The sequence below is a fragment of the Elephantulus edwardii genome, unplaced genomic scaffold, assembly GCF_000299155.1.
Source record: "Elephantulus edwardii isolate Elephantulus edwardi_28Jun2011 unplaced genomic scaffold, EleEdw1.0 scaffold00146, whole genome shotgun sequence".
Taxonomy (NCBI): Eukaryota; Metazoa; Chordata; class Mammalia; order Macroscelidea; family Macroscelididae; genus Elephantulus; species Elephantulus edwardii.
Window position 1 is genome coordinate 1,468,812 of NW_006399896.1, and position 25,099 is coordinate 1,493,910.

At 35.2% G+C, this 25,099-nt stretch overlaps 1 protein-coding gene across 3 annotated transcripts in view; it reads left to right on the top strand.

The window, feature by feature from the left end:
* MARK1 (MAP/microtubule affinity-regulating kinase 1) overlaps positions 1-25,099 on the top strand; it is a 229,919-nt gene that overhangs the window by 145,801 nt on the left and 59,019 nt on the right. For 2 of the 3 annotated variants that reach the window (XM_006894539.1, XM_006894540.1), the window contains exons 4-7: positions 4,533-4,581; positions 5,640-5,705; positions 10,179-10,249; positions 16,953-17,009. In XM_006894539.1, the coding sequence (XP_006894601.1) occupies positions 4,533-4,581; positions 5,640-5,705; positions 10,179-10,249; positions 16,953-17,009 (243 nt within the window). The remainder of the gene's footprint in view (positions 1-4,532; positions 4,582-5,639; positions 5,706-10,178; positions 10,250-16,952; positions 17,010-25,099) is intronic. The other variant, XM_006894541.1, reaches the window with a different exon arrangement.

A 25,099-nucleotide genomic window follows, 5' to 3' on the forward strand; every position in this document is an offset into this window, starting at 1 on the left:
CTGTACCTTCCTGTTTATTGTGATTTATCCTTACACTTTGTTCTTGTTAGTGTCAAGTTAATTGCTACGCATAGCAACCCTATGAACAGCGGGTCTGAATCTTGCTCTATCCTGCCCCGTCCTCATGATCTCTGTCATGCTCAACCCTGTTGTTACACTCACTGTTTCAGTCCATCTTGTGGAAGATCAGCCACTTTCTGACTTTCCACCTTTCTCAGTATGATGTCTTTTTCCAAAGACTGGTTCCTCTACACAACATGCCTAAAATAAGTAAGAACATCCTGTCCTGTCATGAGGACCCTGGTTGCACTTTCACTAAGACAGATTTATTTCTGCTTTTGCCAGTCCATAGTATTTTAGGTACTCTTCTCCAACACCACAGTTAAAAAGCCTTGAGTCTTCCTGTGTCATCCTTATTCACTGCATAAGAAGTAATGGAAATTTCATGGCTTGAATCAGACACACGTTTGTCTTTAAACTGACATCATTGCTCTTTAGCATTTTGGAGAGGTCCTTGAGAGCAGATTTTCACAATGCAGCATGTATTTTGATATCCTGACTGCTGTTACCATGAATGTTGATTGTAGATTCCAGTATAATTAAATCATTAACAACATCAATCTTTCCTCTGTCTATCATGATAATTATCTTTTGTTTCAGTGGTGAGGATTTTTGTTTTCTTGATATTGAGATGTATTTTATATTGAAGGCTATAGGCCTTGTTTTCTTCAGCAAGCTTTTTAAGTCCTCTTCACATTTAGCCAGCAGGTTGTTTAATCTTCTTTCAGTCCTGATGCCACATTGTTCATATAGTCCAACTTCTTTAATTCTTTACTTAGCATACAAATGAAATACGTATGGTGGTAGTTGTTAGGTGCTGTTGAGTCAAGTATGTCTCAGTGACCCTATGAACAGCCAACCTGAACCTTGCCCTATTTCATGCCATCTTCATAATCCGACACACAGAAACCCACTGCTGAAGTAACCGTGTCACTCCATCTCGTTGAAGGTCTTCCTCTCCTTTGCTTGACCGTCTGTCTTTCTAAGTCCCTTTCAAAGGAATAGCCTTGCCAGCAACATGTCCAAAGTATGAAAGATGAAGCTTTGCCATCATTGTTTCCAAGGAACACTCTGGCTGCACCTTCTTCAAGACAAACCTGTTTGGTTTTTTGGAAGTCCATGGGGTATTCAGCACTATTTTCCAGCACCACAACTCAAAGGCATCAATTCTCCTTCTGTCATCTTTAGTCATTGTCCAGCCCTCTGATGCATAGCAGGTGATTGAGAAGACCATGACCTGCATCAGACACATCTCAGACTTCAGAGTTAGATAATTGCTCCTCAACATTTTGCAGAGGTTCCTGACAGTAGACTTGCCCAACGCAATATGTCTCCTGATTTCCTGACTGCTGGTCTCCATCTGTCATAATGTTGACTGTTGGTCCTGTAACAAGGACCTTTGTTTTCTTGATATTAAGATGCAGTCCATAACAAAGGTTGTTGTCAGTGCTTGATCTTGTGCAGCAGGCCTTCCATATCCTCTTCACTTTCAACAAGCAAAGTTGTGTCATCTACATAATGCAGATTATTGATGAGTCTTCCTCTAACCCTAATGCCACATTCTTCTTCACAGAGTTCAGCTTCGCACATTATTTGCTCAGCATACAGACTGAACAGGGAAAAGGATATGGGGAAAACGGGAAAAGATACAAACCTGATATATTCCCTTCATTATTTTAAACCATGAAATATTCCCTTGCCCCATTCAAACAAACAGCTTCTTGATCTAGGTGTAGATTCCATGTAAGCCTAAGTAAGTGTTCTGGGATCTCCATTCTTCTCAGTGTTAGCCGTAATTTGTTATGGTCCACACAGTCATATGCCTTTATATACTCAATAAAACACAAATAAGAATCTTTTCATCTCCTTTTCATCAGCATTTCTTCTCTTTGTTTTGAGCTTTGCATATTCAGTCTATTTCAGACTGCAGAAGTTGGCAGCAGTCTTCAATTTCTTCATTTTTTACTTTAGTGCTTAGTGTGTATGTTTTAGTAACAATTCTAGTAACAGAATGGCCTTGTATACCTATGGATAGTAAGTATCCTATTACAGCATTGTACTTCAAGATAGATCTTGAAATGCTCTTTTAAACTTAAGAATGCAACAACATTCTTGAGGCTTAGGTCACTTAGAGGAGCAGAATTTTTTTTTTAACAAATAATAACTGATAATAGCAAATCCTATAATCCCTCTCATAGTTGGCCTTGGTAGTTAGTTGTCCATTCTGGTTTTATCCCCTGCTGAAAATTTAGCTTGCCTTTTGAGGTATACTTAAATGAGAATCTACGTTTTAACAAGATCATGTGGTGATTCCTCTCACTGTATTCTTTTTTAAATTTTATTGTGATTTTAGTAAGCATTTACAGAAAAGTTGCATACTTATTTTATAAAATTTGTATGCTTGCTTGTTTTATGGTTACCTCTTCTGGGTGCAACATTTGTGGGTCAGTTTGCTGTTCTGAGGTTACCTTACACTTCACTTACCCTTTCTTTTAGGGCTGAAAATAACCCACATTAAATAGAATCATTCTCTTCTCAACCACTAAAACGTTACACTTTATTCTAATAAAAACACTCATGTCTTAAAATCAATCTCAAAAATGCGAAATTACTTCATTGTGTCAGAACCAACCCACTAGTGAGTTTTCAGAGACTATAAATTGCTCATCTTTCTCCCAAGGAGCAGCTGGTGAGTTCAGACCCTTGAGTTGGCAGCAGAACCCCTTACCCACTAGGCCACACATTTTTTTTTCTTTTTAAAATAGTAATTTTCTTTCTTTTTTAAAAATATATTCTTAATTTCAGTAAAAATTTGCAGACTTTGGATTTCCATTCATTCATGTTGCACTTTTCTCCTTTCCCAACCCTCCCCACTAGTACACTACCCTTTTGTAAAAGTAAAACAAAACTTTCATTGTTTTACAAACCCTCCCCCAGGTCCACTCCACCATGTAGCCTTCACTCTAGACACCTGTCATGACAAAAATACCTAATCACATATCCCTTTTAAATAGTTTTCTGTCATCTGCTTCAAGACAGTATACATTATTGAACCAATCTTTCTTAGTCTCCCCCCAACCCCAAGGTTAGTCCTGTTTTACAACAGTAAACATACAGTATTTTTCCTTTTGTGACTGAGATATTTCACGCAGCATAATGTCCTCAAGGGTCACCCATTTTGAATACTATTGCATGAGTTCCTTGTTTTTCAATGCAGCATAGTATTCCATTATGTGAATATACCACAGCTTCTCTACCCATTCGTTTATTGATGGGCGCTTAGGTTGTTTCCAACTCCTCGTTCTTGCAATCAAAGCAGTGATAAACATGGGTGTGCATATATCTGCTTGGATGGCAGTTGTGGTCTCTTTGGGGTATATTCCCAGTAGTGGAATTGCTGGGTCAAATGGTATCTCTATTTCAACTTCTTGAGAAAGCGCCATACCGCTTTCCACAGCGGTTGCACCATTTTACACTCCCACCAACAGTGAATAAGGTTTCCAGTTTCTCCACAACCTTGCCAGCATTTGTTGCTTGCTGTTCTGGTAAATTTTGCTATTCTGACTGGGGTGAGATGATATCTCATAGTTGTTTTAATGTGCATCTCTCTTAGAGCTAGAAATTTTGAACATTTCTTAATGTGCTTGTTAGCCATCTGAATGTCTTCTTCAGTGAAGTGTCTGTTCATATCCTGTGCCCATTTTTCTTTTGTATTATTTACCTTTATCTTGTTGTGGTACTCAAGTATTTTATAAATTCTGGATGTAAGTCCCTTATCTGATATGTCATTACCAAATACTTTTTCCTAGTCTGTGGCTTCCCCTTTTTACCCTGTTAGAGAAGTTTTTGGGTGTGCATAGGGATTTGATTCTTAGAAGATCCAATTCATCTATTTTATCTTCTGGTTGTAGGTAGGCCGCACTTTTGCTAATACTACTAGTTCTTGATTTCTCTGTTTTCTTTAACAAATTCCTTGATTTTCAGCCAAGAAAGCATAGAGGATAATAATGCCAAGTCATACTTTTGGAAAAACTGGCCTTATAGTGCTCAATAAAGTAAAACAGAAGGGGAGGGACGCATTAACATTCCTTGTTTCTAGAGACAACTTGTCATTTTGTATTGGTTTCATATCAGGTGATGAATATTTTTTAAATTCTTTAATATTGTTCTGTAAATTTCTAAAAGTGATACTGAGAATAGTTTGCTTTCTTTACAGCTTTTACATTTAAAAAATAGGTTTATGTTCATTAGGAGAATTTGAGTAGTTCCCATAGTTAAAATTCTTTAGGAAACTTAGGCTCTCTAGAGTTATCATTTCTGTCTAGGCTGCAGTTTATGTTCTCAGTTCCCTGTTAAGATCCTGTAGCAGTTAGTGTTTTTTGTAAGCCAAAGATTTTTAAATAGATTCTTTTTCATTGTCTTCCTGCCTTAGTGTTCTTTTTTAACAGAAATATACGTGTTTTCTTCAACAGTTGTTTCGAGAAGTACGAATCATGAAGATATTGAATCATCCTAATATAGGTATGAAAGGTATATATATGTTAATAGTGTATTTGATAGTATTTTCAAAGAATGCCTTTTTAAGAATGCTTTATATAACCAAATAAGTGATAGTTGGAGTAAAAACAGAGATATGTTCCTTAAAAATGCTAATTGAAAGCTATGAATTGCTATTTTTTTGTATCTTACTGTAATCTCCACTAAAATTCTAGACTTAGAATTAAAGTTAACACTTAAAACTGTAATTGTTGTTATTTTTCAGTTTCCTTACTAATTTCTCTGGAGAGTGCATACCATTTAGTATCTTTTAAAACAGACTTCCATATGACTTGATAATATGCATTTGAGTTTCATATTTTAAATATTTCAAAAAACATAAAAGTTTAATTAAATTTTAATATATTCATGTTATTAACATTACTCCCTTTAAAAATTAATTTAAGTATATTGTCTTATGAGATTATTTTATTATACCAAATACAATTCTTTTAGTATTTATTTTGAATACTTGGTTTTTGTACATTTAAAAAATATTATCTTTATCAAAGATATCAGTGTGCCTATTTGTTAATAATTCTAACTACATAATTCTCATAATTTAGTACTTTTTAAATGCTAAATGGGATTATTCAATTCAGAAAGCTAATTTTTAAGAAAAAAATTAACTCTAATGTCTCATAAATTTTTTACATGTTTTTTTATGACCTTTATCAGACACCATTTAATACTACATAGCATAGTCACTTTTAGGCCTTAATTGGTTTGTAATTACTATTTTAAGGATCTCCTTTTTATTATTTTAATTAGAGAAAAAGCAGTATGATTTTTGTTTTAGTATTGTTTCAGAACTTTAACTCTTTTTTGAATCACTAGTCAATTCCAAATTATTTACTGATAAGTAGTTTCTTTTTTTTTTTTTTTATAAGAACAGTAACATTTGGACCCTTCTTAAAATTTATAATTAATATTTTTTTTTAAGAAATTCTCAAGTTTTCCTTTGGCTTGATGCTATCCTAAATTTTCTTAAAACATATTCATATAATAACAATGACAGTCATATCTTTCATATCTTTTTGCAGTAAAATTATTTGAAGTTATTGAAACAGAGAAGACCCTCTATTTAGTGATGGAATACGCCAGTGGGGGTAAGGATTAAAAATTAACTTTGATGAATCATATTGAATTGTCAGTGCCTGAAGGTCCATTAGAACATTCATATCTTCCTTAATGTTAATGGATCTATAGTTTTATTAAAATTCCTTTGCTTTGAAGTACTTGCTTTGAAGACTTACTTAATCTTCATTTAATTATTGAATGTTTCACTTATTTAAAATTACTTAGGGACATCTTCCAGAACTCAAAATTTATGTTGCCATCTATGAATATCACCATTCTCTTATCTAAGTATTACTATGGTGTACAGGTATTTCACCTCCCCCACTTTTTGATCATTTACTTTATGCTCACTTAAAACATAACCGCATTAATACTTGTAAGTGAAACTAGTATTCCGGGCTTGTTTTTCAGGGAGTTGTTTCAACAGGAAGCACTGACCCTAAGCAGTTAGAATAGCAGCACCAAGCTCCTTCCCCAAGAACTACACATAGTATCTCAGCTTGAAGCCACAAAAGCTTTTAATTGTGTTTTTGAACACTGTATGTTAATATTATTTTAGATTTTATGTGTTATTTGGTGTGATTTGTTAGGATGGTTTTGAGGTCTTGAAGTTATTCAGAAATACTTCTCATGTTAATTTTTAGTAATTATTTCTTTGCTTTCATCTGACTTTGAAAGGTCTTACACCAGAATTCAGCTTTCATATAGATGAGGAAACTTGTATATCATAAAATTAATGTGAGTAGAAATTTTTTATTACAATCAGGGAGGATTTCAAGCACAGACTAAATTTAGTAAGGTTTATAGTAAAGACATGTGCTCTGGTGGAAATTTCTTTTACTGGTTATTTATACATGACAGATTCTTGATAAATGTACATTATCAAGATGACCCATAACATGTTTTCATTTAAGTAAATTTTAATATGTATGTAATTTTATAAGGTAACAGACAAAGTTGACAGGAAGCTAGAAAGCCATTTATGAGGTTATGATGTATATTTTGACTACCCATAGTGTCAAAAAGTAGAATGGTTTTTAAACACTCATATGTAATGGAAAATAACTTGTTGTTAGCTCAGAAATCACTTGTCTTTGGCAGAAGACTTAGCTTTCTCAGAAACTGGTTTAAATTTATGGAGTTAAATTATTTACTAAGTAAAGAAAATAATACTTAAGAGGAAGATATTAAGGACAAAGATAATTTGAAACAATTAGGGAATAGGAAAGGTAGCTGATATTATCTAAACTGCTTTGATTGTCCAATGTTAGTGATTAGCTGTTCAGTAGAAAAAAATCACATTTTGAGCTCTTTTTAGCTAATAAAGTTTATGGATTCTTAATGATCTTTACATTTTTATAGAAGCTAAAGAACTGTATTTTTATACTGCTTATTGAGATTTCTGAAAGTTTTGTTTACACATATTAACTATATTTTTTTAGTTATTTGAGCTCAATTAAGTGTAGTAGATTTGAATTTTCAAAGCTTTTTTTATCTTGAAAATATTTAAATTTGGGTTTTTTACATTGTTTTACCTGACAACTTGTATCATTTATTATTATTATTATTAATTATTACAGTTTAAAAAATTATATTAATACAGCCATTCAAATTTGCATAAAATTTAGGTCTGAAATAAAACTAATCAATTTACATTTATCACATAATGAATTTTTTTCATTCTTTAATTAGTTTTCTACAATAGTCTGCCAACATGGATATCTTAGTATTATTTTAATAGGTCCTTTTTCCTCTTTTCCGTGATCTAAAGTTTGGGGAAAGTGGAGATAAACTTTAATACTAGATATTATAGACTGCTGAGAATTTGCTCAAAGAATTCTGGTGGTACAACAATTTAATGCCGACCTGCTCAGCCACAGTTCAGTGGCTGGTACTCAGTAACCACTCTGCAGAAGAAAATCCCTGGCAGTCTGCTCCAACACAGATCATAGCCTAGGAAACCCTATGGGACAGTTCTCTGTCCTTAAAGGGCCACAGTTAACATCAGTTCCGTGGCACATAACATTTTGTGGACTCTTTGTCTGTTTTTGTAAAGGTCTGCAAGGCTGTGTTAATATATATTCTGTTTTAGTGATTACTGGTAAGTTGATTACAGTCAACTCTCTATTCGTGCTAATGAAGGGGAGCAATTGCTAGAATAATAACAGAGCACAGGGAGTTGGCACTGCTCTCCTTCAATAGCATAGTTGGGAGCGACAATGCATTGTAATGTGGAGAGATGGATATTGGATTCAGCCCAGATCAGCTGGTCACTTATTTAATTCTAATTGCTGGTCATAGATTTTTCTTTACTAATGGGACTTTGCCTATCTGTGACCCTGTAATAGACAAAACCAGCATGATTCTATGGCAATGAATGTAGAAGTATTTTCTTGCCTTTCTAATCTGTGGGTTTTTGCTTTGTTTTTTTTAAAAAAAAGGCAAAATGATTCTGGAAAGTAAAACAAAATATTCCTCAGAAATTTCTAGATGTTGTACAATTCAGTATGACATTCACACGAAACTTGCCATGTGTAGGTCTGTTGTCAGTTGATTTTGGTTCATTAATGAAGTAGAAGTAACAATGATAAGGAAACCAATAAACTCACATAAGACCTTGAACCGTCTTTAGTCCAAAAGAGCCCATTAAAAGTAGATGTCTAGGTGATTCTGAAATGGTATATCCTTCCCTTTATTCATGCAGACAATATTTATTAGAAGCTTGCAGTGTATCAGTTAATATTGTGGGTGATGCAGATACAGTGATGATTAAAGATTAATTTCTAGTATAGGAGGCAGAAGTTATAAACACATATAATAAATTGTGTGAAAAACTCAGCCAGTTAAATGTTACAGTGTCAGGATCCTAGGCAGAACTCTGAAGTCTTGGATAAGTATTTCCCAGCCTTGGTTCATGTATGTAACTATATACCACAAACTATATTAATTACTGTGACAGATAAACTAGAGCAGCCATTCATTTCTTCGTTCTCATCATCCCATTAAATCACTTAAATACGCTTGATATAACATACTGTCTAACATTGTAGATGTACTAGTTTCGTCTGACATGCATCCATTACATATTTGATTTTGAACGTTTTACTTCTATCCTAGGATTGATATTGCATATATGTATATGTAATATGTTTCATTTATTGAGTGCTTACTATATGCTAGTTACTGTGCTAGCACATGCATTATTTCATTTAATCCTCACAGCAGTGAGATTTCAGGCAAAAGGTAGAAAATGCGTCTTTATGATGCTAAGTAATTGACTAATAGCTACTTGGTGGCTAACTCAGAGTTGAGACCCAACTGTTTTGACTCTAAAGAATTTTGAACCCATTCTACTGTGCTTTACAAGGAGCTCTGGTAGCTTAATGGTAAGGAATTGCACTGCCAATTCATTGGCTTGTGGTTTGGGTTTACCAGCTGCTCTTTGGGAGAAAGATAGCCAGTCTCCTCTTGTGTGATTTACTGCCTCCGAAAACCCGTTGGAGGGTCACTATGAGTCAGTTCTGATACATAATAACACCAGTGTGCTGTATAAGAGCTCTCTGAGCCAATATTTGAGTGTTTAATGATCTTATATTTTTATCTCTATTGCAAGCTAAAATTATAAGGTCATAAATGTTTAATTCTCTTGCACTAGAGTTAATATTTTATTTTTACTAGTATATTTAAATATAATCTGCTATTTCCCTATTACTGACTAGAGAAAAATGGAAAAAAGTTTAACGGCTTTTGCAGAAAACATGTAGTGGAGCCAACACAGAATTTCTAGTTATTTTCAAATTGTATTAACAAGTATTATTGTCTCTCCACTTTGTGTTCTGTCATGAGAATAAGGGTACAAATAAAGTATATATATCATGATGTTGATCATGTAGGTAATAGTTCATTTAGGGTAATAAAAGATCATGCAGAAATGACTTCCGTCTTTATAATAATAGTTAAGTCAAAGTATGTGAAAGGAGTTACAGTGAGAATAAGCATAGTTAGCATATAGGATGGAAAAGAAAGGAATCATTGTGGCTGGAAATAGTGAGAAGGTTTGACCAAGACTATTTGATGGTAGAATTGAAAAAACAGAACTTACAGAATATTACTTCATTCTTTGAAATATAGGCCCCAGACACAAAGCCAGATGTAGTTTTTGATTGCCAGTGTTGTGGCTTCCCTTGATTAGAATGGATAATAAAGAGTTGACTGTATTTTTACATAAGATTTGACAGCAGAAAGAAAACTTTAATGGTTATGTTTTTATGACTTAAGTTTTAAAGAGTTTTGCTAAGACATAAGCTGCTACAGATACTCAATTCTGTATGTATCTTTTTCTTTTTTTATATACTTCTGTATTACTTTGTGCTTTACATAGATTTAGCATAAAATTGTGGGCCAAAAGTTTAAAAAATCTAACAAGGCAAAAACTTAAAATTGCATATTGTAAATTGAAAATTTATGTATATTTTACTACCTGCTTTACCTTTCTGATTCAGGTGAAGTATTTGATTACTTAGTTGCCCATGGAAGAATGAAAGAGAAAGAGGCCCGTGCAAAATTTAGGCAGGTATGGAAAGTAGTTTTGACTTTGTTTTTATGGTATTTGTACTGATGAACAATTGACAGTATCACAAACTGGAATTCAAAGCATATGATTTTTAAAATAGAAAAAGTCCTACTTTTTTTTAATGCAGTCTTTAAGAATGGAAACTATTAAAAAGAAATACGTTGTTCTTAATTTTAAATTTAAAAATTTCAGATAGATACTTTTAGATTCTCTCAAATAGTGAAATTTTTACAGGTGGAGTTCACTTTATTAGCTCTTGGGAAATCTTGGAAATACACAATAGATAGTATAGAAAGCTATGATCTTTTGAGGAGTTTGTCCAAAAATTATTATCTAGTGTGCTTGGCTTTATGTGTGCAACATATGTATTTACTTTTCAAAGAGGTTTATATATATTTTGTTTTATAAATACATGTTGATACTAGGACTCATAATTCTGTAGATTTAAAGATTATGGTCAATTTTATTTAGCCAAGTAGTCGTGGAACTTTGCATGTTTGGCAGAAGAATATGGTAAGATATTCCTATTTCTGGTTCAACTTAAATACGACTTGTTAATAGAAATGATAAGAAGAAAATGTAAGCTAAATTCATCTAGGAGTTTTGTTTGGGTTTTTTTTTTTTTTAGGAATTGAATAATTAAAGTAATTACATTTTATAAATCACTATGAGAATGACAAATTAGTAAACTGTAATTGGTTTTTAAAATTACAGAAATAAAATTTCAGTAGCAAGCCTAACTATATCCAGAATCTTAACTTGGCAACCTTAAAATCTTTTATTTAAAAATAGCTTGACATCACATCTTTAAATATGAACACTAACTCCAATTAAAAAGCTATATAATTAAAGTTTTAGAAATACCAAATAATGAGACTTCTGTCTTGTTGTTGTTGTTGTTGTTGTTGTGTGCCGTTGAGTTGCTTGCGACTCATAGCGACCTTATGTACAACAGCCCTAAACTCTGCTCTGTCCTGTGCCAATCGCACTGTCTCCGACACTCCCATCCCAATTATCCCAGTCACTGAATCAATCCACCTCATAGAGGGCCTTCCCCTCCTGCGCTGTCCCTCCACCCTCCCAAGTACAATGTCCCTCTCCAAAGACCGTCCCTCCTTGCAACTTCTGTCTTAGCATGTTTAAAAATATGAGAAGTCCTGACTGGTAGAGGAGGGAAAACGTGTTCATGTTTTATTGTTGGGTTTTGTTTTTGTTTTTTTACCCACAGCATTCACAAATTAGTTTGCCATAGTGTGAGGTCATTATTTTTTTAAAACGTGTTATTAATATCTCAAAGAAGTATTACTTTTTGGAATACAATATGGGAAATGTTTTATACCAAAAACATAGGCTATGCTTTTAAGAATAGTACCCTAAAAGCATTCATCTTAAAATAGTAGAATTGAAAGACTATAGGTAAAGAAGGAAGCAGCATTGAGACTGAATCATGTTCTGCTGCATGCTGCTAAATTCCCTTCTTTTTTTTTTAGTTTTATCTTGTTTTTAATTTGATTGCTTACAAAGTTGGTATACATTGTGTTTCACAGTATCCTTCATTCACATTGTGTTTCGTACAATCTTTCTCATGCATTATGTTTTATAAAATTAATCACCTTTGGACCTTGCCCATTATTACCCTGTCTTTTTACGCAGATCCTTCCCATTACCTTCCCCTCCAAAACTGTGCAACCCTATCTTTTCACCTCTACTAATCCTCACCTCTTGAGCTCCCATATGTATTTTACTAGTTATCCTTCTGTTTTTACAATAATGGTCTTAATGCTGTATTTGTCTTTTTTTTTTTCTATAATTATATTTTATTAATTTGTATTTGTCTTTTTTTTAAATATTTTAATTTATTTCTTTTTCATTTCAATGAACAACTGCAGAGATTTTGGAATTCCATTCATTCATTGTTGCACCCTTCTCCTGCCCCCCCACCCCCGTTTGCTCCTCTCCTTGAAAATCAAAAGAAAAACTCCCTCATTGGTACACAGTCCCTCCCACACCTCTCCCAATCCCACCCCCAACCCCAAATATAATCCACTCTGCAACCCTCATTGTGTACTCCTACGATAAACATAATGCCCTAAAATAAAATACTTTTAAACTGTTCTCTCCCCCATAGACTTCAATGCCGTAAACATATTTCATTGAGTTTTTCTCAGTCTTACCCCCACCCTGATGCCAGCCTCATTCTACAACAGTGGCACCATATAGCATTTGTCCCTTTGTGACTGAGATACCTCACTCAGCATAATCCTTGTTTTTCTTTTCTTTTTTTTTTTTATAATCCTTGTTTTTCAATGCAGCATAGTATTCCATTGTGCAGATATACCACAGCTTCTCTACCCATTCATTTGTTGATGGGCATTTAGGTTGTTTCCAACTCCTTGCTATTGTAAACAAAGCCACGATAAACATGGGTATGCATATATCTACTTGGACGTCATTTATGGTCTCTTTAGGGTATATCCTGGCATGACAGCCTAGGCTTACACTTAAGTATAGTCATCACTTTGAATGTTGTTGTTAAGTGCCATTCAGCTGACTGTGACCTAATAGCAACCCTTGGGCACCACAGATATCTCTGCATTTTCCTTACCATCTCTGAAATGTTCCAGTTCATTTGTTATAGTCACTGTATCTTTCAGTCTTGTTGGGAGTCTTTCTTTCTCTAACCCTCCACCTTTCCCAGCATGTTGTCTTTTTCGAAGGACTAACTCCTCCTGACAACATGTCTGAAGTATGTGAGATGAAGTTTCATCATCCTTGCCTCAAAGGAACATCTTGGTTACATTCTTTTAATATCAGTCAGTCACAGTAGTTTTACTAGCAGACCAGCAAGAAAATTTTAATTAACATTATATTTTCCTGTTGGGATGAAATATATTTTAAAGAATGTTGGCATTTTATTTTTTGTACTTTTTAATGAGCTTATTTATTGAAGAGACTTATGAAGCACACTTATGAGCTAATTTAGTCTATTTTTAATAGAGTAACGTACAGCACATTATGGAATTAAGGAATTTGATGATTCTTGCAATTTTAAACTCGATGTCATCTTTACTGACATGAAGGAGCAAGATCAACAGGGGGGATACTGATACTTTTATATAAATCTGGATAATTACTGAAGTTGCCTGCCTTTTGCAGCCAAGTCCAATTTTATATTCCATATTTCTCATGTTTCAAAAATTGACAGTCAATTCTGTTTAATATGTAAAGCAATGTGAAATGTTTTCTGCATAAAAATTCATTATAAATATTATGTATTTTTTTTATTTATCTGATTGCTGAAGAAAACAGAGCCATTTACATGTACAAAGAGGGAATGTGAGCTTGTCCACATGCTTGTGTGCAGGTGCGCGTGCGCGCAAACACACACACACACACACACACACACACACACACACACACATACATTGTTATCTAAATAAAAATTGGTCTTTGTTTTAAATTTATTTCTAAGTAACTCTGTTATCCTTTGTGAATAAGATTCACAAGAATGAATAAATGTCCATGTATTTTTATTCTATTCTTTATGAAATTGTTCTTTTTTTAGTAATGAAAGAATGTTTCATACTAGCAAGATGTACATAAATCTGTCCTTTAGTGCATTGAAGACAGGAGTCTACTTCACCAGCCACCACTTATGACTTGAGGGTCTACAGGAAAGTCATAGTACCAATTCACTCTTCCAGTATTAAGGCTCTGTTTATAACTTGGAGAAGTCTCTGGGGTTACAGAACAGCCTCTGCAGCTACACCTCACTGTAAAATACTGATTTCATCATCTTTAATTCACTGTTGGGCTGGTTGTAAATCCCATTTTCAAGATCCATGTTAGAGGATCGTAGAAAGCTCCTACTTCTCTTTACAGAAGTATAGAATGTTTTGTGATGAGCGTATTTGACCACAGTAAATAAGAGTAAAATAATGCCAGAATGTCTTGTGTGACAGACTAGGCAAGTAGAAGGGAACTCTGTTGGCTTAGTGATAAGAATTTTGCTGCCAACCCAGAAGTACACAATTCTAATCCACCAGCTGCTGTGCGGGAGAAAGATGGGTGATCTCCTCCCCAGTGTAATTTACTGCTTCTGAAAACCTATTGGAGGGTCAGCTATGGGTCACTTCTGACCACACAGTTCACAGTAACCACACCAAGGCAAGGCAGAGTAATATGGGCCACCACACATCCACAGAGTTTCAAGAGAATGTATGCCTAATAAAGAACATTCTGTTTAACTCTCTTTTCAGTCTTTAGGCTGTGGTTCAGGAAGTTTGATTCCAAAAAGTGTCCCTAGAATTGCTTTTGTTAAAAACATTTTTTCTGATGTGAAGTGCATGTTCTGTGGTCATGCTAGGTAACTAAATCATTTTCCCTAACATGCCTTCACTGTATTATTTCAAGCATATGACATCTAAAAGGGAATATTATCAGCAGTTTTCTGATGGGCAAGGGGCAAGAAGCTGTACTGCGTGCAGTACAGAGGTCCGAGGCCACCAGCTGCTCCATGGGAGAAGGATGGGCAGTCTCCTCCTGTGTGATTAACTGCCTCTGAAAACCTGCCAGAGGGGAGGGGAGAGAAAAAAAAAAAAAAGAAAACCTGCCAGAGGGTCAGCTTTGGGTTGCGTCCATGGTACACAACAACAACATAACACAAAGTACCCTTATAATATGAACATAGTGTAGTCTATTTTGTTTCTTCAACAAAATATAACAAAATGTACATAAAATTTGTTAATGTTTTGAATAATATTTTAATATATTTAACAACAATTAGATATTTTAAAGAAACCATTATTATAGATTTGATTAACTTCAGCTATATTTTTGAGATTCACACTTCAAATTTGATCCTAAATCCTAATCACCTTGCTAAAAATGCTTAGTGGTTCAGTGGTTCCTGTTTGGTTTACCCATCTCTTTATTGAGATTTAACTATCACTATAACCATTTTCCCTCTTATATTTCCTACTGTATGCTCATCCTTTTTTTTACCACTTTGGTCTCATCTCCCACTCCCTAAAGGGAATGAGCCTTAGTGGTGCAGTGGTCAATTGCTCAGCAGTGAACCAAAATGCCTACGGTTCAATCCCACCACTTGCTCCATGCAAGAAAGATCCAGTAGCCTGAGTCTCTAAAGGTTTACAGCCTTGAAAACCCTACAGAATGTTCTGCTCTGGCCTATAGAATCACTGAGTCAAATTAATTTGGTGCCAATGGATTTGGGGGTTTTGTAGGTGTTTTGGTTTTTTTTTAATCCTTTTAAGGTTAGTTTAGATACTGTTTCTATTCCAGGAAGCATTTTTTTTTTATGATTCCTTACTATGTTATACCTCTGCTTCTGTCATTCTGCCTTGTTTTGTAGTTAACCATATTCATGTTTTCTCTTCTTAATTAGATTGTAAGCTCCTTAAGGGCAGGTCCATGTAGTATTTATCTTTGTATTCTCCCAGCAGCCAGCACGTTTGCTTGCACATAGCAGGTACTCAATAAATATATGTTGAGTTTAAATGAAATTAATTAAATTACATATTACTCATTATGTGTTGATTTTGTTTTAAATTCATGTCTCTTGTCTTTAAACCATTTTTAAACAAATTAGAATGATCTTACAATACTGAACATCGAATTTTTTTTGGTACCATTTTGAAGTTCTTTTCTTTTTAACTCATTTTCTTGTTAGCATGGTCGTACTTTATTTACATTGCCACTAGAGTTTAAAAATCTTTTTTCTGTCTCCATTTAAATTCTTAACCAACTTTCATCCTTCAAACCGTGTTAACATTTAACTGAATCCACAGAAGTGAGAACTTCCTTGTGCATTAAAATAGCTGTCCTTCTTTATATCAGAGATTTTACATGTAGTAAATAATACTTAGTTTATTGCTTTATAAATTAAATATACTAAGTAATTTGTTAAGTGCATAACTATTATAGACTTATTAGTAATTGATGTCTCATTTGTATATTTGGCCCTTAAATTATTAAAGTTCTGTTTGGCTCTTGTCTCCCTAGAGCCATATATAAAGTTGAAAAATTGTGACCACATTAAAAATCTGCTTAACAGAAGCAGAATAATTTGCCCACATGAATTAGGTACAGGTGTAAGATTAAATTTTATTATTCCCTTTTTTCTTTTGGTGATGGTGTTCTTTATCATAAAAAACAAAAAATCACCTTCTGTTTTATCTGATTTTGATGAGCATATAGTTATGGGTTTTTAGTAAGTTACTAGTAAATCGGCTTTACTAAAACAGCTTTTTTTATACAGTTTATATAATTCCTAGAATAGAGTTCTGCTGTTAAAATTCAAGCCACTTATCTTGGAATTCTAACTCATGAGTGTGAAAGCATTTATTGTAACACTGCAATAAATTATCTGACCAAAAATGCTACAAATCATATACATTTGATCATGTAAACTGAATTATAACAACACATGAAAAAATTCTCACAAACTTTGACAAAGCATAGCCTCTTTTAGCAAGAAAATATTACTGTTCTATTTTCTATATTTAAGAGCACACATTTTATCTCTTTAATATGGTAAATATACTTTTCTGAATTAAAATAATAGTAAAATTATAACCTTGGAATTTTTTAACAGTTTATCTGTATTGAAGATCATGTTTGAAAAAATTAGTATGCTTATACAATTAAATCAGTTTGTCTCTTATCCAAATATTTATTTCAGATTGTATCTGCTGTACAGTATTGTCATCAAAAGTGCATTGTTCACCGTGATCTTAAGGTAAGTGGCTGATTCTGTATCTAAAACGTATTAATTAATTAATTAATAAGTAAAAGATAATTGATATTACACTATTTTTGTTATTAATTAATTGTGCCTGTTGGTATAAAATGATTGTTGTTTTTTACTTACCTTTGAGCAAAAACCTACTCATCGCAGATCCTCGAATGGGTTTTCAGAAGCAGTAACTTGCACCCAAAGAGATTGCCTTTGTTTCTTTCAGAGTGGCTGCTGGATCCTTTGGGTTGCAGCACATTTTATTACACTTTGGGCATGTTTACAGGCGTTGGAGAAGGACATCATGCTAGGAAAGATGGAGGGAGGGTCAGCGGGAAAGAGGAAGACCCTCAAAGTAGATTGACACAGTGACTGTAGAAGTCGTGTAAATTGTGTTGGAGATGGTGAGATTGGCTCAGGATAGGGCAAACTATTGCTCAGAGGGTCACCATGAGTCATGGCTGACCAGAGAGCATATAAAAGCAACAACAGATAAAAAAGTAATTTTAATGAAGCTAAATGTATAATTCAATGAAACAGAATTGTATTCACCATGTTGTTTACTATCATCACTACTTCAGAAATTTTCATCACCCCAAACTTAAAACTTAATATCCCTTAACCAGTACCATTCTTAACCATTCTTCTTGTCTTAGTTTACTAGGCAAACTAAATAACACAAGGTTACAGTACCACAGTAGCAAAATACTACAAGTATGCACACCCATGTTTATTGCTGCTTTGTTCACAATAGCAAAGAGTTGGAAACAACCCAAGTGCCCATCAACAAACAAATGGATAGAGAAACTGTGGTATATTCATACAATAGATTACTACGCTGCATTGAAAAACAAGGAACTCATGAAATTTATACAAAATAGGTAACCATGGAGGACATTATGCTGAGTGAAATATCTCAATCACAAAAGGACAAATACTGCATAGTGCCACTGTTGTAAAATAGGACTGACATCAGGGTTGGGGGAATCTAAGAAAAGAGGGGATAGATAAATAAATTATCTATACTGAATTGAAACAAATGAGGGAGAGAACTGTTTAAAAGGAATATATGATTAGGTATTTTTGTCATGCAAGAGTCCAGAATTAGAACTGCATAGTAAAGTAGACTGTGGACTTGGGCAGGAGTGGGGGAAATTGTATAACATGAAAAAATTTTTTCTTTTCTTTTCAAAGAGAAAAGCGAACTGAAGGGGAGGAGTGGGCAAGGAGGAAAATGAACAATAATGAATGAATGGGGAAAAAATTAAATGGGAAGAATATGCTGTAAAAAAAAAAGAACATTAATTTATCATTTCCAAGTTCTGAAGACTGTAAATCTTACTTTAGTGTGCCATGCTGTATCTTTGCCTACTCTTGAGAAAAATCTTTTCTTATATTCTCCAGCTTATGTTAGTCCTGGGCGTTTCTTAGCTCATAGTTCTGTCTTTACATATGTCTTCCTCCCTTCCAGTATATGACTTTCTTTTTTATCTGATTTCATTTTCCATAATATGCTACTGAGAAGACATTACTCCATCAGCAAAACTAATAATATTTGCAAAAGAAAAACTCTTACTTCTCTAAATAAGATAACAAAGGAATGGAGGTTAGTGCTTCATCCTGTCTTTTGGGCAACACATAGAAAATTTCATTATCTTCAGAAGAAACCTTTATAGATCAAGAAGCAGTTACTCAAACAGAACAAAGAAATAAACTCTATGGTTTTAAATCAGGAAAGGTGTGTATCAGAGTTGTACCTTTCCTCCATACCTACTCAGTCTGTAGGCTGAGTAAATAATTTGAGAAATTGGCTATGTAAAGAAAAATGTCAGGTACATGAGAATTAGAGGAAGACGCATCAACAGCTGACGTTATGCAGATGACACAGGCTTACTTGCTAAAAGCATTTACTGAAGCAGATCAGACTATAGCCTTCAACATGGATTATACCTCAACATCAAGAAAACAAAAATACTATGATAGAGAAAAAGATGGAAGTTGTCGAGAGTTTCATTTTACTTGGAAAGCAACAATTAAATCAAAAGATTTGTTGCGTTCGATGAATCTACAGTTATGAAGCTTTTTAATGTACTAAAAAACAAGGATATCAGTATAAGGACTAAAATGTATCTGATCCAAGCAGTGATATTTTCATTTGCTTCACATACTTAATAAGGAAGATTGAAAAAGAATTGATGCCTTTTGATTGTGCTTGATAAAGAGTATTAAATATCTCATGATCTGCCAAAAGAACAACAATTTAAAAAAATATCTTGGATGAAGTGTGACTGGGATGCTCCTTAGCAAGGATAGTGTAATTTTTTTCATGTACTATAAGTATGTTGTCTGGTGAGGCTGATCTTTAAAAAAAAGACATCATGCTGGATAAAGTAGTTGTTATTAGGTACTATCAAAACAGAACTGACCTGTATATACAGCCAGACCCTCCAGGACCCATACCTGACCCTCCAGTGGGTTTTCAGAGGCAGTAAATTGCACTGTAGAGTACCTATATTTTCTTTTGCAGAGCAGCTGGTGGATTTAAACTGTGTGCCTTTGGGTTGACATCACAACTTCTTAGGTTAGACCACTAGAGTAGAGACCACCAGAGTCTGTGAGAGAGAGGAAGCTCTTCACTGAGGTAGATTGACAGAGTGACTGTAACAATGGGCCTTGTGGAGATCTTGAAGATGTTGCAAGATAGGGAAAGGTTTCAATCTGTTCATAGTTTGTTATTAGTCGTCATCAGCTTGATGACATCTAACAACAATAACCTCTCCACAAACCTTTTATAACTACTAACACTTTGTTGTCATAACTGACAATTCAGTAAGTTTGCAGGGGCAGTAAATTGGATGGAGAGAAATTGCCTGTCCTCCTCCTATAGAGCAGCTGGTGGATTCAAACTGCGTGCCCTTAGGATGGCAGCACAGCTCCTTTCCACTAGACCTCAGAGCTTCGTACTAACACTTTATTGTTGTTATATACCATTGAGTCAAAACCAACTCATAGCCGACCCTCCAGCAGCTTTTCAGAGGCAGTAAGTCCCACAGGAGGAGATTGCCCATCAGAATCGACACTGTAGTAGTCCTTAAGGCACACAGCTCGAATACACCTGCAGCTACTCCATGCGAGAAGGAAGGGCAGTCTCCATGCGATAACTGCCTCTGAAAATCTGCTGGAGGATCAGCTATCGGTCAGTAATCAACAACAAGACTACACACACACACACACACACACACACACACACACACACTGTTCCCCTGTAATACCAATTTTCCTATAGTTAAGCTCTTGAAATCTTTTCTCTGATAGATCATACTTGTGATTTAATTCCTCCAACAAATATTTTATTTGTACTTATCAGCTTCAGCAATTCTACTTGTTTCCTTTTTTTAAAATAATTTTAATGAGCATTTATAGAGATTTTGGATTTCCATTCATTCATTGCTGCACTTCTCTCCCCATCCATCTTAAAAATGTCTTTCACTTTATTGGTAGTTTTATTTTGTTCATGTGTTTTACCTCCTTGTCTAGTTCATTGTCCATGCTTTCCTTTAGTTCTTTGAATATATTGAATGCTGTTGTTTTAATGTCTTTATCATGTAAGTTTGTGCTTCCACAGACTTGGTTTTTCTCATGTCATTTTGTTCTTTTGACAAGGCCATCCTTTTTGGTTTCCTTATGTAGCTTGTGAGGGGTTTTTTGGGTTTTGTTTAAACTGTTGTTATTAAGTACTGTTGGGTCAACTGTGACTCATAGTGATCCAGTTAACAATGCATCTAAAGCCTGCCCTATCCTGTGCCGTCCTTATCATTTCTGACACACCATAACCCAATGTTACAGTCACTGTATCAATTCGTGTCATTGAGGGGCTTCCCCTCCTTTGTGGACCCTCCTCCTTTTCAAGCATGACATCCTTTTCCAAGGACTGGACCCTCCTAACAACATACCCAGATTTTCACTATTTAAGTTTCACATAGAGAGAGAGCAGTTGGCCTAGTGGGTAGAAAACCATGCTCCCAAGCCAAAGGTGGGTAACTCTAATTCGCAGCCCTCAGGCCTGTCTTTAATTGTTTTTGGTGAAACATTCTTCTAGGTCGTATAACTGTGGTATGTCCGCTTGCTCTACAGAGGCAACTCATGGTTGCTGTGAATCTGAACACTGTGACACTGATGAGTCAAATGCGAGAATGGTTACCCCTGGTGGACGGTGTTTGGTGGAGCTCCCCTATTAAAACAAGCTTGGAAACAGAAATGGCATCCACTTCTATAATAGCTTGCCTCTAGAAAACTTATGAACCTAGAGAAAGGACGAAAATTATACAGGTGTTCAGGTCTTTCATTCATAGGGTCACTATGAGTTGCCTGCAACTCTACAGCACATAACAACATCATGCTTGCCTCCAAGGAGCACTCTGCCTGCACCTTTTCCAAGACATATTTGTTTGTCCTTTTGCAGTTCATGAGATATACAGCATTCTTCTCCAGCTATCCAGTTCAAAAACATTGATTCTTCTGTAATCTCTGTCTATTGTACAGCTTTCAGATGCATAGCAAGTGATTGCAAAGGCCATAACTTGAATCAGGTGCACCTGATTCTTCAGACTAACGTCTTTACTCTTCAGCACTTTGGAGAGGTCCCCTACAGCAGACTCCCAATGCAGTATGTCTTGATTTCCTGGCTGCTGATGTCGAGAGTGTTGACTGTGGATCTAAGCAAGATGAAGTCATTGACAGTTTCTTTGTCTTCTGTATCTCTCATGATGTTTCCTTGTTTTTTTGTTAAGATATAACCCATATTGAAGGCCTTAGTGTTTGATTCTCTGTAACAAGCGTAAGTCCTCATTTTTAGTTAATAAAGTTGTATCATCTGTACAACGCAGATTGTTGATGAATCTTCCTCAAATCTGTTCTTCTGTTGTCCAGTTTCTCAAATGGTTTGTTCTGCATAGAGATGGAATAAGTATGAAGAAAGGATACAGCCACGATGTACACCTTTTCTGATTTTAAACCATGCCATGTTTCTTTGCTCTGCTAATTACCACATCTTCACGGTCTAAGTCTGTGTTTCACATAAGCATAATTTAAGTGTTCTGGGATTCCCATTCTTCTCAATGTCAGCCATAATTAGTATGATCCACACAGTCAAATGTCTTTGCATACTCAGTTAAACATAAATAGACTTCTTTTGGTATTCTCTGCACCAAGATTCATGTGACATGAGCAATAATATCTTCTTGTGTCACCACTTCTTCTAAATCCAGCCTGAATTTCTGGAAGTTCTCTGTTGATACACTGCTCTGGTCATTTTTTTAATGATCTTTAGCAAGATTTTAAATGCATGTGATATTAATGATAATGATCCGTTATTTCCACATTCTGTTGGATTACCTTTTTTTGGAATGAGAACTAATATGGGTCTCTTCCAGTCAGCTAACCAAGTAACTGTCTTTCAGATTTCTGGCATAGCTTTGTTAACATTTATAGGACTTCATCTGTTTCTTGAAATATGACAGTTGATATCCCATTAATTCCTGGGCTTTATTTTTTGCTAATGCCTTCATCTTAAACTGCTTCCTTCATTACCATTGATTCTTTTTTTTTTTTTTTTTACCATTGATTCTTGATTGTACACAACTTCCTGAAATGATTCTGTGTCCAACAGTTCTTTTTGGCATAGTGAACTGGTGTATTCCTTCCATGTTCTTCCGATGCTTCCTGGATCATTCCTTGAGAAATGCTAAAGAGGTTCTTCCCTTTTTGTTTTCTAACTCCAACTCTTTGCACATTCCTTCATAACACTTTGCTTCGTCATCTTGCGTTGTTCATCTCTTTTACTTCTACACTAGTTCCTCTTGTTTTGGCTTCTCAACATTGAAACTAGGACATGTTTCTTATTACTATTATGTAAATAATCTATTAATTCTGGAAATCAGACTGTCTACCTTTTCCAAGGCTTACCATTTTATTTTTAATTGTTTAATGCCATAGTGTTTCATGTCTTTAGTTATTTTCCCTAGCTATCCCCCCACATCCCGGCTATTTTTTAAGAACTCCTTTCCTGAGTCTCCAGTCATTGGTGTGCAGTGCCTTAAACTTACTCCTAAAATGATTTTAAAATTCAGATAGAATAGATTCAAGATCGTATCTTGGGTCTTGTAGACTTATTTTCATTTTCTTCAGCCTCAGCTTGAACTTGCATATGAGTAATTGATGGTCTGACCCACAGTCTGTTCCAACTGATACTGAGCTTCTCTAATGATTTCTTCCACAAATATAGTCAAGCTAATTCTTCTACAGCCTACCAGGTGAAATCCATATGTAAAGTTGTCATTTGTGTCTTTTTAAAAAAGTTATTTGCAATGAATAAATCATTGAAAATATAAAATTCAGTCCTTCTATTTCAGCAGCCTCATTTCTATCCCCAAGTCCATTATTTTTGAACTACTGTTTCTTCTTCACTGTTTTCCAACTTTTGCATTCTAGACACTAGTTATCATTACCTCATCTTGACTGCATGTTCAGTCAATTTTGGACTGCAGGCTTTGGTAAAAATTCTCAATTTCTTCCTCTTTGGCTCTAGATTTAAGACTGTATATTTGAATGATAGTCATGTTAACAAGTCTTCCTTGTATGCATATGGATAATATTCTATCACTCACAACATTGTATATAAGTCAGGAAATCAGGAGATGTATGGCATTGGAAAACTATGTAGTTAGGATCCTCTCCAACTTACTGAGGAGTAATGATGTCAGTTTGAGGACTAAGGTGTGTCTGATTCAGGCTATGATCTTTCCGACCACTTGCTCTGCATCTGAGAGTTGGACGGTGAATAGGAATTACAGAAGAAGAATTGATGCCTTTGAGCTGTGGTGTTGGAGAAGAGCACTGAAAATCCCATGGACTGGCAAAAGAACAAATAAATATGTCTTGGAGAGGGTGCAGCTAGAATGTTCTTTGGAGGCAAGAATGATACAGCTTCACCTCACATACTTCAGCCATGTTGTTAGGAAGGGCTACTCCTTTGAGTGGGACATGATGCTTGGAAGGATGGAGGGTCAGCAAAGGAGACGAAGACCCTCAACCAGGTGGATTGATGCGGTGACTGCTGCAATGAGCTCTTGTGTGTCAGGAAGTGTGAAGATAGTGCAGGATAGGATGGGGTTCAGATCTGCTGTTCATAGGGTCATTGTGAGTTGTACTCAACTTGATGGCACCTAAAAATAACAACAAGCTTGTTAGATATGTGCAGACCCTAGAGTCCTTCAGCTTGTGCTCAGTTAAGGATTTGACAGGCTTCTTTCAATGGTCAGAATGGGGAAATCTTCCCAGGCTTTGCAAATAGGTTTTGTTTCAAATTTCTCTATCAGTAATTAGCCAGGCCTACGAAGAGCTTAGCTGTCAACCACAAAAAACCTAAAATGTTCATCAACAGAGGTTTAGGTGAATTATTGACTATTTATGCTATGGGAGCTAGAAGTTTCCTCAAAATGTATTCTGTCTACCTGATGTGATGGAAGACATCTTTTTTCGTTGTAGGGGAAGGAAAAACAGAACACCCTAAGTTTCAAAATGTTGTTGTTGCTATGTGCCCTCGAGTGGCCTGTGACCCAGAGCGACCCCAATGTAGAGTACCTCTGATAGCAGCCCTGTCCTAAGCTAGTCTCACTAATTCAGATGCACCAACCCCCACTGGCCCAGTTACTATAACAATCCATGTCAAACAGGGTCTTCCATTCCTGCACTGTTCATCCACCCTTCCGAACATGGTGTCCTTATCCAAGGACCAGTCCCTCCTGGTCACATGCCCAAAGTATGTGAGACGGAGCTTCAAAACCCTAGGACAAGGTACTAATCTGTTGTTCATAGAGTCTCTATAAGCCATCAACTTGATGGCACCTCATAAAAAAAATTTATAAACTCATTTAGCATGTTGTTGTTGTTATGTGCCGTCGAGTCGTTTCCGACTCATAGCGACCCTATGCACAACAGCCCTAAACCCTGCTCTATCCTACACCAACCACACCGCATCTGACACACCCATCCCGATTACCCCAGTCACCGAATCAATCCATCTCATAGAGGGT